Source organism: Gouania willdenowi, chromosome 1 (genome assembly GCF_900634775.1).
Source record: "Gouania willdenowi chromosome 1, fGouWil2.1, whole genome shotgun sequence".
NCBI classification, from domain to species: domain Eukaryota; kingdom Metazoa; phylum Chordata; class Actinopteri; order Blenniiformes; family Gobiesocidae; genus Gouania; species Gouania willdenowi.
Window position 1 is genome coordinate 39,969,022 of NC_041044.1, and position 13,000 is coordinate 39,982,021.

General features: G+C 37.5%; 1 protein-coding gene across 1 annotated transcript in view; it reads left to right on the plus strand.

Annotated features, from left to right (window-relative positions):
* LOC114459400 (dynein heavy chain 6, axonemal-like) overlaps positions 1–13,000 on the plus strand; it is a gene marked incomplete at its 5' end in the record, with an annotated part of 57,828 nt that overhangs the window by 27,861 nt on the left and 16,967 nt on the right. Inside the window, 19 exons of the mRNA XM_028441683.1 lie at positions 977–1,198; positions 2,173–2,320; positions 2,509–2,666; positions 3,513–3,644; positions 4,560–4,731; positions 5,981–6,127; positions 6,211–6,284; positions 6,370–6,524; positions 7,753–7,984; positions 8,069–8,221; positions 8,397–8,537; positions 9,351–9,593; positions 9,672–9,839; positions 9,931–10,166; positions 10,373–10,517; positions 10,682–10,798; positions 10,888–11,011; positions 11,181–11,377; positions 11,907–12,110. Of these exons, the coding sequence (XP_028297484.1) occupies positions 977–1,198; positions 2,173–2,320; positions 2,509–2,666; positions 3,513–3,644; positions 4,560–4,731; positions 5,981–6,127; positions 6,211–6,284; positions 6,370–6,524; positions 7,753–7,984; positions 8,069–8,221; positions 8,397–8,537; positions 9,351–9,593; positions 9,672–9,839; positions 9,931–10,166; positions 10,373–10,517; positions 10,682–10,798; positions 10,888–11,011; positions 11,181–11,377; positions 11,907–12,110 (3,168 nt within the window). The remainder of the gene's footprint in view (positions 1–976; positions 1,199–2,172; positions 2,321–2,508; positions 2,667–3,512; positions 3,645–4,559; positions 4,732–5,980; positions 6,128–6,210; positions 6,285–6,369; positions 6,525–7,752; positions 7,985–8,068; positions 8,222–8,396; positions 8,538–9,350; positions 9,594–9,671; positions 9,840–9,930; positions 10,167–10,372; positions 10,518–10,681; positions 10,799–10,887; positions 11,012–11,180; positions 11,378–11,906; positions 12,111–13,000) is intronic.

Below are 13,000 nucleotides of genomic sequence, written 5' to 3' on the forward strand. Positions count from 1 at the left end.
AATATAGGGGCACCAAATTATGAAACAATTATTCACACCTTGCAAAAAACTGTAAGACTTTGAAATGCTACAAAAGATGTTTTGGTTGCACCTAACTAGCTTTGTGGTACATTTTATTTTGTTTATTGTTGGATGAGTACTATGTTGAATTGTTTTTACAGAGATATTAACAATCCTTTTACAATCACTGGTGTTTTTTATGTTTTTTCAATCTTATTGTATGTTAAGTAATTTTATTCATTTATCTTAGGTTATCTTTAGTTTTTGTATGCTCTTTGTATGTGTATATATTTTTTTAATTTCTGTTGTTTTCAAATAAGCTCTTTGAACTTTCTGCCTTTTCCTGCACTGTTTACCCATCTTTTATGTCGTAATGTGAATTGTAATGATAATAATAATACAAAAAAATAAACTCACATTTTGATGTTGTTGCTGTTGAATACACTAATGGCTATTTTTTACACTATCATCATAGTGATAAAGCAGTAGTAATAGTGACATACAATTATTTATGAACATCTAAAGCGTGTCAAACTCAAGGCCCAAAACATTCAAAACATGAATCATTGTGTAAATTACTATAATTCAGATGTAAATTGTTGTTGAAAGAACTGCAATTTTTTCCACAAAATCTCACCATATTAAATACAAATTGGTCAAAAAATAAAAAAAATTCAAAGGACATTTAAGTATCTGTCACTTATTGCTTAGATATTGTTGATACTTTATGTCAAATTTATAACTGGAATTACAAGCATTAATGTTAAAATTGTTTGTTTTCCTGCCTAAATCCTGCAGCCCACTTGTGATCAAACTGGTCCATATGTGGCCCTTGAACTAAAATTTGAGTTTGACACCAGGTGAGCATGTCTGGTGATGACAACAAACGGCTTGTTTAGTTGTTTAAATACATGTTTGTACTTTTTATTAATGTGCGTTTTTCCTGGCTTATGTTACGCCATCTGTGTTGTTACAGCTTCCAAAGTCCCAGTCCCTGTGGAGTCTGTACATGAATTTTTCACACAAATGCCTGAAGCCTTGGCAGGGGATCGTCCCCTTATTTAAATACAGCCCAGAGCAGCCGTTTTTCGAGATGGTCGTCCCCACTGCAGACACTGTTCGCTTTGGCTACCTGATGGAAAACCTACTGTCTGTGCGTCGTTCTGTTCTGTTTACTGGTGACACTGGAGTTGGGAAGGTAGAAATACTTAAGTTTTTGTTTTGTTTTTTTGCTGCGTTTGATTCGTGTAAGTCATTCCACATCATTTCAACAAATTACTAATTTGATCGGATGAATACTTTTTGAGATATGGCCAATTTAGTGAGGAGGATTTGTGTCGATTTTTGCGCGTCCATATTTTTCTTCCATTTTCAGCTTCCAATATCTCAGGAACTACATCACATAGGAAACTGGAATTTGGTATAGTAATATAGCTCCACCTACTTTCTCAGAATACTGTATACAATGCTATACGTCCAATCTGGACATGCCAGCCCCTCAAAATTGGGGTTTCAGACTCAAGCATGATTGGGTCTTCAGTAAACAACTTAGCATATGCCTCAACTCCTTGTAATTTGATAAACTTTGAGCTACGTACATAGACTGTTGACATCACTAATTAGTCATATATGCACTGGTTCTTCAGTGACAGTTTCTTCAAATCCCCAAAAATACTTGTTTTGCTATTTTCATTGGCCCATAACTGCATGTGGGAATATAAGAAAAAAAATCTGATCGGTTTTAATTTAAACTATAAAGATGACTCTTTCTTGGGATATAAAACATTTTTTCTTCAAAAAAAACAAAGAAAAAAGGCTTTAGCTTTGGGTTATTTCACCACTCGCTAATATTGAAAATCCTTTACATGAGGCCATTGCAGTCTGTGTCTTATAATATAATGTGTTGTTTATTAGATTTTCATTAATAACATAAATATGAAAACCATTGCATCAGAAAAGCATTCATTTTTTAAAACAATATTAATTATGAATACATTTCTCATGTTTTTCCTTCAAAATACATTGATACACATGTATCAATACACATCGTCATTATGAATATTACCTGACGTCATCATTTGTTGAGATGTCATGGAATGACCCGTAAAGCAATTTAAAGTTGAGAAACATTTAGTGTCATTGATAATATTCCATACATGTTTGTTTTTATAGTCGGTGGTGGCTCGAGGCCTTCTTAACAGCATTCAAGAAAGTGCTGGTTACCTCCCAGTTTACATAAACTTCTCAGCCCAGACCTCCTCTGCCCGCACACAGGAGATCATCGAGTCCAAGTTGGAGAAAAAAAGGAGGAACATTCTGAGTAAGAACTCCTCCTTGGCATGAACATTGCAAACAAACTAATGGGATGATAATTTTGGACAACAATGCAGTTCAATCCCAAAACACATCAAGCAGTTTTCATTTCTCTAAAGTCATGTTATATCTTTTCTGCAGATTTAAAACTCAACCCCTCATTTGTCCTCTGGTTTTTGTTTTTCTATATTAAAGGACCTCCTAATAACAAGAAGTTGTTGGTCTTCGTGGATGATCTGAATATGCCAAAACTGGACAGATATGGCTCTCAGCCTCCTATCGAGCTCCTGCGTCAGTTTCAGGACTTTTCTGGCTTCTATGACAGAGGGAAATTCTTCTGGAAGGAAATCGAGGTAATCCAAGTAGATGTATGCCTTTGTATTGTGCGTTACTCAGTCAAATACAAGAATAAAGGAGCTTTGTTTTTCCTTGTTCATTGGTTCCAACCTTCATTGGATCGTGACCTCACAAATTTAATATCACAGATTTCTGACGAGTCCATATTGTTTGTTATACTGTGCAGAGTAGGCCAGAATTAGTGCACAAAGTGACCAGATGTGCCAGGTCACATATATTTATACAGCATTTTATTGGAACTAGATTTATATTTGAGAAAGTGAAAGTCCAGAATATGTTTTTTTTAATATTGTGTGTGGTGTTATAATTTGAGAAATATATATATATATATATATATATATATATATATATATATATATATATATATATATATATATATATATATATATTCAATTACTAGACATTTCAGGCAACCCAAGGTTGAGAAACACTGTCCTAGTTGAAGGAAAACATGCTTTTTTGTGGTGAATATGATTATAACCAAATAGAATAGAATAACACTAGTTATTGCTTTGTAAAGAAATGTTAGTGTACTGGATTTATCAGACAACAGTGGAGCATTTTATTTACCATGTTTATGGACTAGAAGAAGCATAAAACATAAGGTAGGTCAACTCAATACCAAGCCGATAATCTTTTGGAATGGCTTTTGTTTGTGTGAATAATTTAGGATTTTAATCTTCCGTAATGCAATACACTGCCCTTAACTGGAATCATGAGTGTAAAAAGCATAGTATGTTCTGATTCTACAGGTGATACTATAAGTGCTTGGTCACACTTTGTTGTGTGTCTCTTAAACAGACAGCCTCCCTCATTATTTTGGCTGTCATCTTCGTCTTTAGGAAATGACCATCGCTGCAGCATGTGCTCCACCAGGAGGCGGACGCAACCCTGTGACACCTCGGTTCATTCGACACTTCAGCCTGCTTTGCCTGCCAACTCCCTCAGAGCACAGCCTGAAGCACATCTTTAAAGTCAGCAACTTTTCTCACACACAGAACAAATCTTATCATCTCACCTCCACTAGAAATACAAATTTTCACAATTATTAACAGTTTTCTGTAACTAATTGGGATTAATCACATTTTTCTACTTAAGACTGAAACTTGTAAAATATATTATTTGTGGAAAATCATGGAATTAATGTAGTATTAATACGCAGAATATAAATTCAAAGACCATTTTAATAACTTTCTTTGGTAACACTTGAAGCGTTATACATGAGGCTGACATTACGCTGTCATTATTTTGACATGACACCTGTCATTAGCATACACAAGGTGTCATGAAGGCTGTCATTAAGTGTTCGTTACGCTAACCCCTAACCCTACTGGATCCCTCCACCTAACCCAAAAAATGCCAACATAGCTCTAAAGGTGTCATAATTTAGCGAACGACACTTAATAGCCTTCATTACACCTCATTCATTCTACTGACAGATAATGACAGTGTAATGTCAGCCTTATTTATAAAACTTCACGTATAGTCTTTCTTTCAGCTTTGAATTAACTCTCAGTTTCCAAGTTTAGCAAAAAATTTAAATAAATGTCTTATATCCCCTTACAGAATATAGCAAAACCCAGATCTAGATAAATAGTATATTAAAGTACAGACTCACCACTTTGAGAATAAATGTTTAAAGAAAAGTTTTAAACTTTTTACATGAACAAAGGTTTCAGTGATATACTGTAATATCCATGACACATATATTCACAAAATGTCACTTATAGGTTTTGATATTTGCCCTTGACCAGCACTAATTAGAACTGCTTGATATAAAATCATCACTTAGTCTCAATAGACTATTTTTTAGGTGTGCACGTTTCCTTTGTCATTTATTTACTTATGATCATGTTTGGTAATGTTTTTCATTTTCTGTATTCCCGTAGGCGATCCTCAGTGGTTTCCTCGTCGACTTTTCCCAGTCAGTGAAGGACTGCACTCAACAGATAGTTGACGCAGCCGTAGAGATTTACAACCGCTTAAGTGTGGATCTGCTGCCCACTCCAGCTAAATCCCATTATGTCTTCAATTTGAGGGACCTCTCCAAGTGTGTCCAAGGTGAGGCATCAGCATTCACATAAATGGCATTTTACAAACCGATGAGTGACAAATGAAGATTGTGTCAATGTAGATTCAAGTCATTTCAAGTAATTCACATTGATAAGGAGTCACAGATTTGTCTCCTCATCATCGCTATCATTAATCTACGTCCTCAGCTACGTCTATACATATTGGACTTTTTATAGATATCTGGTTGAACAAGGAGCTCAAATGAGCTTCAGTTAACCAAAGGAGTTTAAAGTGGATCTGCTGCTTTTCTAAGTATTGTACGTGATTGTATAATTCCCTAATGCTCTGGAATAAAAAGATGGACTGCAAATTTTGTGGGATGTTCCCTTAGATGCTACCTAAAAGATGGGTCGCTCAAATAGCTGAAGATGACTGCTGGCTGTAAATACCCCATGGGCCTCATGCAGCATTCTTTTCTATTCTGTTCTGCTAAATTTTTAGTTTCTTTTGTTTATTTTTGTGTTAAGAGAAAAAAGAAGAGAATTCAACTCTGCATGCATCAAACATTCTTAACATCCAAATCTGTTCCTACCCAGGAGTGCTTATTGTTGAATCCCACTTGATCGTACACAGCGTCTTCCTCAAGCCAAGCGCAGACCAAGGGATTTAGGAAATAATTGGAGGCACTGAGAGGGGAGTCATTTTTATTACTGAAATTTTGTAGAAAAAATGGATCTAATGTTAAAGTGGAAAGAGCAGCTCAAGAATATTACGTAATTATTTTAATGCCTGGTTTCTCAATACATCTAGAAGCAAAAGGTAAGCCATTTGGTTAGATGCTTGACCCGCAAAATTATCCCTTTCATAGTCTAGAGTGTTTTTCTTTTATCATAAACTAAGAAAAGATCAATTTCTTTGAAATATATAATAATGTAGGTTAGACTGATATGTCATATGTGGTTGTTGTTTTTTTGGTTTATTAGATTTAAATCATGTGTTATTGTGCATCGGACAAACATTCAAAGGCTGTGATGTTTTCTCTTATATTATCACAAATGCTCTCGGCCTCTCTTAGAATTTTCTCTTACGTATTCCTAAAATTAGGAAACATTGATGAATCCCAAAAATCAATGGGTACGAACAAAAGTTGATACAAACATCTTTTCAAGTTTTTTCTTATCTGGCTTCTTGCATGAGGTCCAGTGTCTCACACTGATTGTGTACACACACATTGTTGCCACTTTTTTGCTTTAAACACAATCTTATATCCAACATTACCATAATGCTCCATGTTCAGGCATACTGCAGTGTGGGTCAAGCCATGTAAGAGACAAAACAAACATCTTTCGTCTCTTTTGCCACGAGTGTCAGCGTGTTTTCTACGACCGACTCATCAACAGTGAAGATAAGATGTATTTCAACTCCATCCTCTGTGAAACGGCCAGTAAGACAATTCCCAAAGGTGCATCTTTACCTGTTTTGATTTTGCTATTAATTATGCTATAATTTTCTTTCCCGTTCTTCAAGGTAGATATTTTGATATGAATTTGAAACCTGAATACTTTGTGACTCAGCCCATTATTTTTGGGGACTTCATGAAGGTTAGACTTCACTTAAGGATTATATGATTTTATTACACTTTAAGTATTCATTTTCCTCAATGAACACTTAAATCTATCCCTTTAGGTGGGAGCAGTTAAGGAAGATCGCCCTTACATGGATCTAACAGACATGACTCAAATACAAAATGTCCTCCAGCACTACCTTAATGACTATAACATGTCCTTCTCCAAGGAAACCAAGCTGGTTTTCTTCCAGGATGCCACTGAGCATGTCTCCAGGTGAGAAGACGACAGCTTGCCATGACACTGGCTCGGTTGACATTCTGATATTTAACTTTTCCGACGGCTGAGAGAAAGTTTTCACAGAAGTCGGTGCAAGATGTGAGAGAAATGTTGCCTGAAGGAATATAACAAATGTTGCATGGAACACTATACAAGCATCTATCAGTGATGTTTGTTTGTTTTATTGTCTGTTAACGATTTTTCAGTTCATTGACTTCTGTTGGCATGTTTATTATTCATGAATTATTTTATTTTTGACAGTTTTTGCCACACGTATAACAGTAGCTGGCAGTTTTTAAAAAAGATATGAATGCACTTTGTTCTTATTTTGATACAAAGGCATTTAAAGCTGCTAGGGATGATAATTCTTATTATATAAATCCATTGTGTAGACCAGACATCAGCAACTGGTAATTCATTGAGTTCTGAAGTTACATGAAGCCCAACATAACTCACACAACTCCAGAAACACAACAAATGCACAAAATGTCAACATACGTACACAAAATGATAACAAAAACACACTAAACAACCACTTAAACACAAAATGACTACAAAAACAACATGTAAGAAGGGCTTCAAAGACACACAAAATGCAAATGAAAATACGCAAAATGACAACACGAAAAAAACAAAAAAACAAACACACATGATGACTCGAAAAACACACAAAAAGCCAACAAAAATTTGTCATGTTGACAAGAAAATAGACACAAAATGTCTAAAAACTCAATCACCAAAAAAACCCTGTATTAATGGTCAGGTTGGTCTTTATTCTAAATGCTAGCATGCTAACATGTTGATAATGTGGCCCTTGCATCAGATCCAATCACATTGTTGTATCCACCACTCTGATTGAAGTTGCCCATCTCTTGTGTCGACCTAATGGAGCAATAAATTGAAGATCACGTGTTGAAAAAAAGATGCAAAAGGTTTAAAATGCTGCTGGAATGTTTGTTTTGATCTCCACCTTATGCACGCTCATTGTTTTTATTGTTGTAAATGTTTTTCTCATTGCATTGTGGGATTTGGAGTCCCATTGACGGATGCATAGAAGTGTTTTCAGTTTATTATTATCGTGATTCCTTGTGTTTCTTTGCCAAACAAAGACAGTGATTCATTTGACACCAGTTTTGTTTTAGACGTATAACTTTGAAAATTACAAAATGTTAAATGCTTAATTCTAAAATTGCCAATAATTGTCCCTGGCTCTCGCCATTATTAGGATTGCTCGTATGATTCGTCAGGAAAGAGGCAATGCCCTGCTGGTGGGTGTGGGAGGAACAGGCAAACAGTCGCTCACCCGGTTGGCTGCACACATGTGCGGCTACCGCTGCTTTGAGATCGAGCTCAGCCGAGGTTACAACTACGACTCTTTCCACGAGGACCTGCGGAGGCTCTACAAGATGGCTGGTCTGGAGGGAAAAGATTTGGTGTTCCTCTTTACAGACACGCAGGTGTTTATAAAACTGATTATGGTGGGGAAAGGGTTCACTTCAATCTGCTTAAACAAACAGATGCCTACTTATTTCTCATCGTAGATTGTGGTGGAGGAGTTTTTGGAGGACATCAACAACATGTTGAATTCAGGGGAGGTGCCCAACCTTTTTGAGAAAGATGAGCTGGAGCAGGTGCTTGCTGCAACGCGTCCAAAAGCCAAAGAGGCTGGAATCAGTGAGGAGAACAGGGACGAGGTATAGATATTGAAATAAAGAGGGCACATGATAATTTAGTTTTTTTCTAAAGAAATCTACAGTTTTCTGGTTTTGTTTTTTTACACATCCTTAGCACGCAACCGAAACGTTCCGCCATCAGCCCATTAACCAGCCCATTAACCAGCCCAGTGCTCTCTGTGTTGTGTGTTTTCAGGTGTTTCAGTATTTTATTTCTCGCGTACGTGAGAGGCTCCACATTGTGCTGTGCATGAGCCCCGTTGGCGACGCCTTCAGGTCTCGCTGCCGCATGTTTCCGTCACTGGTTAACTGCTGCACTATTGACTGGTTTGTGCAGGTACACCAACACAGCTGAGATGCTCTCAGTTTGTTTTATATAATAACAGTAATGTCCTTATTTTTACGTAAAAAAAACTCAGACACAACAATGAAAGTACAGATGATAAAAATAATAGAGTACATGTAATAAAGTTGTACTGCTAAAAGTAGCTTTACCATTTAAAAGCAAGTCTGAATAGATGAGTTTTGAGGTGTAATTTGAAAGAGTCCAGAGTGGTACAGTTTTGAAAGTCGAGAGGAAGTGCATTCCAGAGCGAGCGGGTGGCTGCAGAGAAGATTCTCTTCCCCCAGGTTCAGTGCATGGTGCAAGGTGGAGAGAGGAAGTTAGCATCTGAAGAGTGGAGGTTATGAGAAGGGGCATAGGGGTTATGTTCAGTTAGATATGAGGGGCCTTGGTGGTGGAGGGCTTTGTAGGTGATGCAGAGAATCTTTCGGCATATGAAGCCAGTTCAATTTTTGGAGGACAGGGGTGATGAGGTCTTGGGAGCGGGAGGTATAGACTGGTAGCAGAGTGATGGATGTACTGTAAATTGGTGAGGACTTATCCTTTACAACTCTGCATAATTTTATTAATATATTGATATGTTGGAAACTTTACACATCATTGTTTTTAATTTTCACTTTTCTTTTATGTGTATAATAGTTACATTTTTCTTGTTTAACATGGTTTCATTTGTTTCTGTATTGATTATTTATAGTCTATATTTTATTTCTCTACTGATTTCTTGATCAAAGAAACAATAATCTCGCTGGATACCCTTCCTCTAACCCCAATCATTTTCTCCTCTCTTGTTTGCCACTTGGTGCCCAGTGGCCTCGCGAGGCGCTGCTCTCAGTCTCCCAGGCTTTTTTCCAGAATGTGGACTTTGGCAGCGAGGAACTCAAACAAAGCTTTTCTGCCATGTGCGTGGAGATACACGTTAGTGTCACTGACATGGCCGAGCGCTTCTACGCCGAAGTCAGAAGGCGCTACTACACCACGCCCACATCCTATTTGGAGCTGATCAACCTTTACTTAAGTATGCTTGACAACAAGAGACAGGAGTTGGTTCTGGTATGTCTAACAATTGAAATGTTAGCTTGTCTAATATTTATCGTGGCTTTGTTCTAATGTATGTCCTTGCCTTTGTAGGCAAGAGATCGTGTGAAAAATGGTCTGACCAAACTACTGGAGACCAATGAACTTGTGGACAAAATGAAAGTGGATCTTTCTGCTCTGGAGCCAGTTCTCAAACAAAAGTCCATTGATGTTGATGCCTTGATGAAGAAATTGGCTGTAGATCAGGAAAAGGCTGATGAGGTGTGTGAGTGTGTGTGTGTGTTGAAGTTTAAGGAAGCTAAAGTAAAACAATTAACTTTGTTTATAATACCAAGTCATTCTATTGCTGAAGGTGCGTACAGTTGTAGAGGAAGATGAGGCTTTAGCTAAGTTTAAGGCTGAGGAGACCCAGGCCATGGCAGATGATGCACAAAAAGACCTGGATGAAACCCTGCCTGCCTTGCAGAGTGCCAATCAGGCTCTGGATTCTCTAGACAAGGCCGATATCTCAGAGATCAAAGTGTTTACGAAACCTCCAGACCTTGTCAGAACCGTCATGGAGGCTGTTTGTATCCTGCTGGATTGCAAGTTAGTGTGCTTAAATTAACTCTATAAATCTGTATTGGTAAGCGACGATATGATCTGAGTTTCATGCAACCATAAGTTATTTGTTCTCACTCAGATATGGTTTGAAATATTAACATAATACTGTGTCTAAATAGATCTAAAAGTGCATCCTAGCTAGGCAACGTCTTGTGTTCTTTTTATTCCTACTAACACTCTTCTACTTACAGACCAGACTGGCAAAGTGCCAAGCAATTACTGGGAGACGCCAACTTCCTTAGGCGTTTGATAGAATATGACAAGGATAACATCAAACCACAGATCTTATCAAAGCTTCAGAAATACATCAGCAACCCCGACTTCCTCGCTGAGAAGGTCTGCTCTTTTTTCTCATTGGGCATTGTAACTGTACACTTGCTTTGTTTATGCACATCTGCGGATGTTAAGATGACACAGCTTTTAAAAAAAAGGAGAAAAAAAAGAACTGGATTTTCAATGTTGTTACTTGGTATAAAGAACTATTCTGATGTTGCTGTCAGGTGGAAAAGGTTTCCAGAGCTTGCAAGTCAATGTGCATGTGGGTCAGAGCAATGGATCTGTATTCCAAAGTCCTTAAAGAAGTTGGCCCAAAGAGAGAAAAGCTAGCCAAGGCACAGGTCAGTAACGCACACTAAAACATTCCAAGAATAATTCTTGTACAGGTATATAGTTTCTAAAGTCCTTTATGTTTTTATGTGCTGTGCAGGAAGAACTAGATATAACCATGGCAACTCTGAGAGAAAAGCAGCAAAAACTTCAGGAAGTGGAGAATCAGATTAGGGTACTCGAGGAGCAGTTTGACAGTAGCAAAAATGAGAAAGAAGAATTAGGTGAGAGTGTTTGTTTTGTTTTAATTTATTGCGTTTTCAATCACACTGGAACAAAAATAATCTCGATAGATGGAAAAAAAAAAAAAAGCTAACGTTACCTGTGTAACCCATTAATTCTTCAAGCTGAATCTGCCAGTGTGATATTCATGTATCCTTCTCTTCTTCAAAGTTAGCACTATGGCCCTGACGCAAGCTCGATTGACCAGGGCTGGTAAACTTACTTCTGCTCTCGGCGACGAGCAAGTACGCTGGGAAGAAAGCGTTGCCTGTTTTGAGCAAGAAATCACCAATATTGTGGGGAACGTCTTCATTGGTGCAGCATGCGTAGCCTACTATGGAGCATTCACTTCCTACTACAGACAACGGGTAAGTGCAGTGGAATGACGGGATTCTGTGCTGTGCATTGCTGATTCTAGGCCTGGTGCTTTTTAATTTCAAGAACTATATACTAAAACAAGATCTTTGGCTATAAGGAAAAACATTTGTATATCTCATAAGGTTATGCAAGCCGTTCGAGCATTAATCTAATATCAGTATTAACCATACTCTACTTGTACTCAGATTTGGAGTATATGTACTGAATTTTGGTTTAGTTTGCAAGTATACTAACTACTAAAGTAAAACCAATCAAGGAGTTAGATTTGGTTTTAATCCTTCCTACTTTATTTGCTATACTAGTACCAGTGGTAAATATTTTGGCTCTACTAGTTCTACCAGTGATATATCGAGTGTACTCATAGTGCGCGAGTAAATGTTAATAAAGCTGTACTAGTAAAGTTTTGAGTTTTTGTTAGTAACATATTAAGTGTACTTGTACTACTAGTAAAGAAAATGTATCTACTAGTCGATGATTTTGCTTTACTTGTCTCATACTGGTTTGCATCTTTCCCCCTAGCTAATTGATCAGTGGATATCCCAGTGCCAGGAGCTGAACATCCCAATCAGTTCCAATTTCAGCTTGATCAATATTCTGGGAGATCCATACGTCATTCGCCAGTGGAACACAGAAGGATTACCTCGCGACACAGTTTCTACTGAGAATGGGATCCTGGTGAGCGAGGGCCGTCGGTGGCCTCTTATGATCGACCCACAAGATCAGGTACAGTTACTGAACTTCTTTAGCTTATTAAGCAGAGTTGACAAGTAACAAAGTACAAATAATTTGTTACTGTACTAGCCTTTTCTGGTATCTATACTTTACTTCAGTATTTATTTTTTTGGTTAATTTTTACTTTTACTCCTTTCTTTTTCAAACAAATATCTGGACATTCTACTCCTTACATTTTAAAAATGAGCTTGTTACTTTTAAAGGGGACATATCATGGTTTTAAATCCTTCCTTTTTACATATAAATCATACAGTTATGGTCTATATAAAGCGGAACTGCAATGAATTCCTCATTATTATAGCTCCACAGGCCCCTTTTCTACCCCTTTATGATGTGCTTCTGAGAGCAACTCGTTTTGGTGCGGTCTCTTTAAATGCAAATGAGACACTTCATACCCCGCCCCCTCTTTAGGTGACACTCGGTTCAACTCCACCCTGCTCGGCCATTTTTGTAGTTTGATAGAAGAGATACGGCTATGTAGCGGCGCATAAACTTTTTATTCAGAGGTTATTTACAAAATGTCAACAACAGAAGACTTGTCCATCCAGCTTTACATGTTCGAGCCAGAGTCTGACCCAGCGGAGCAATATGAAAATGAAGATGATGAACCTCTTTATACTGGCGGAGGTTGCTGAAGCAGTCATCCTTGAAGTGCTTCGCGCACACAAAAACGACCTTGCCCACAGATGTGGGTACATTTCCGTGAAAAACAAAACTCAACCAGGCACTTCGAAAAGGTTCTGATGCTGGGAGACGGTGTAATGAAGCGTGTGGGTTACTACATCCAACAACCAAACATTTTGACTTATCCTCTCGTAACTTCAGCATCCTTGAGCTTGGACTACAAAATAAAAGCGAGAAATAAAAATGGCGGATTGCTC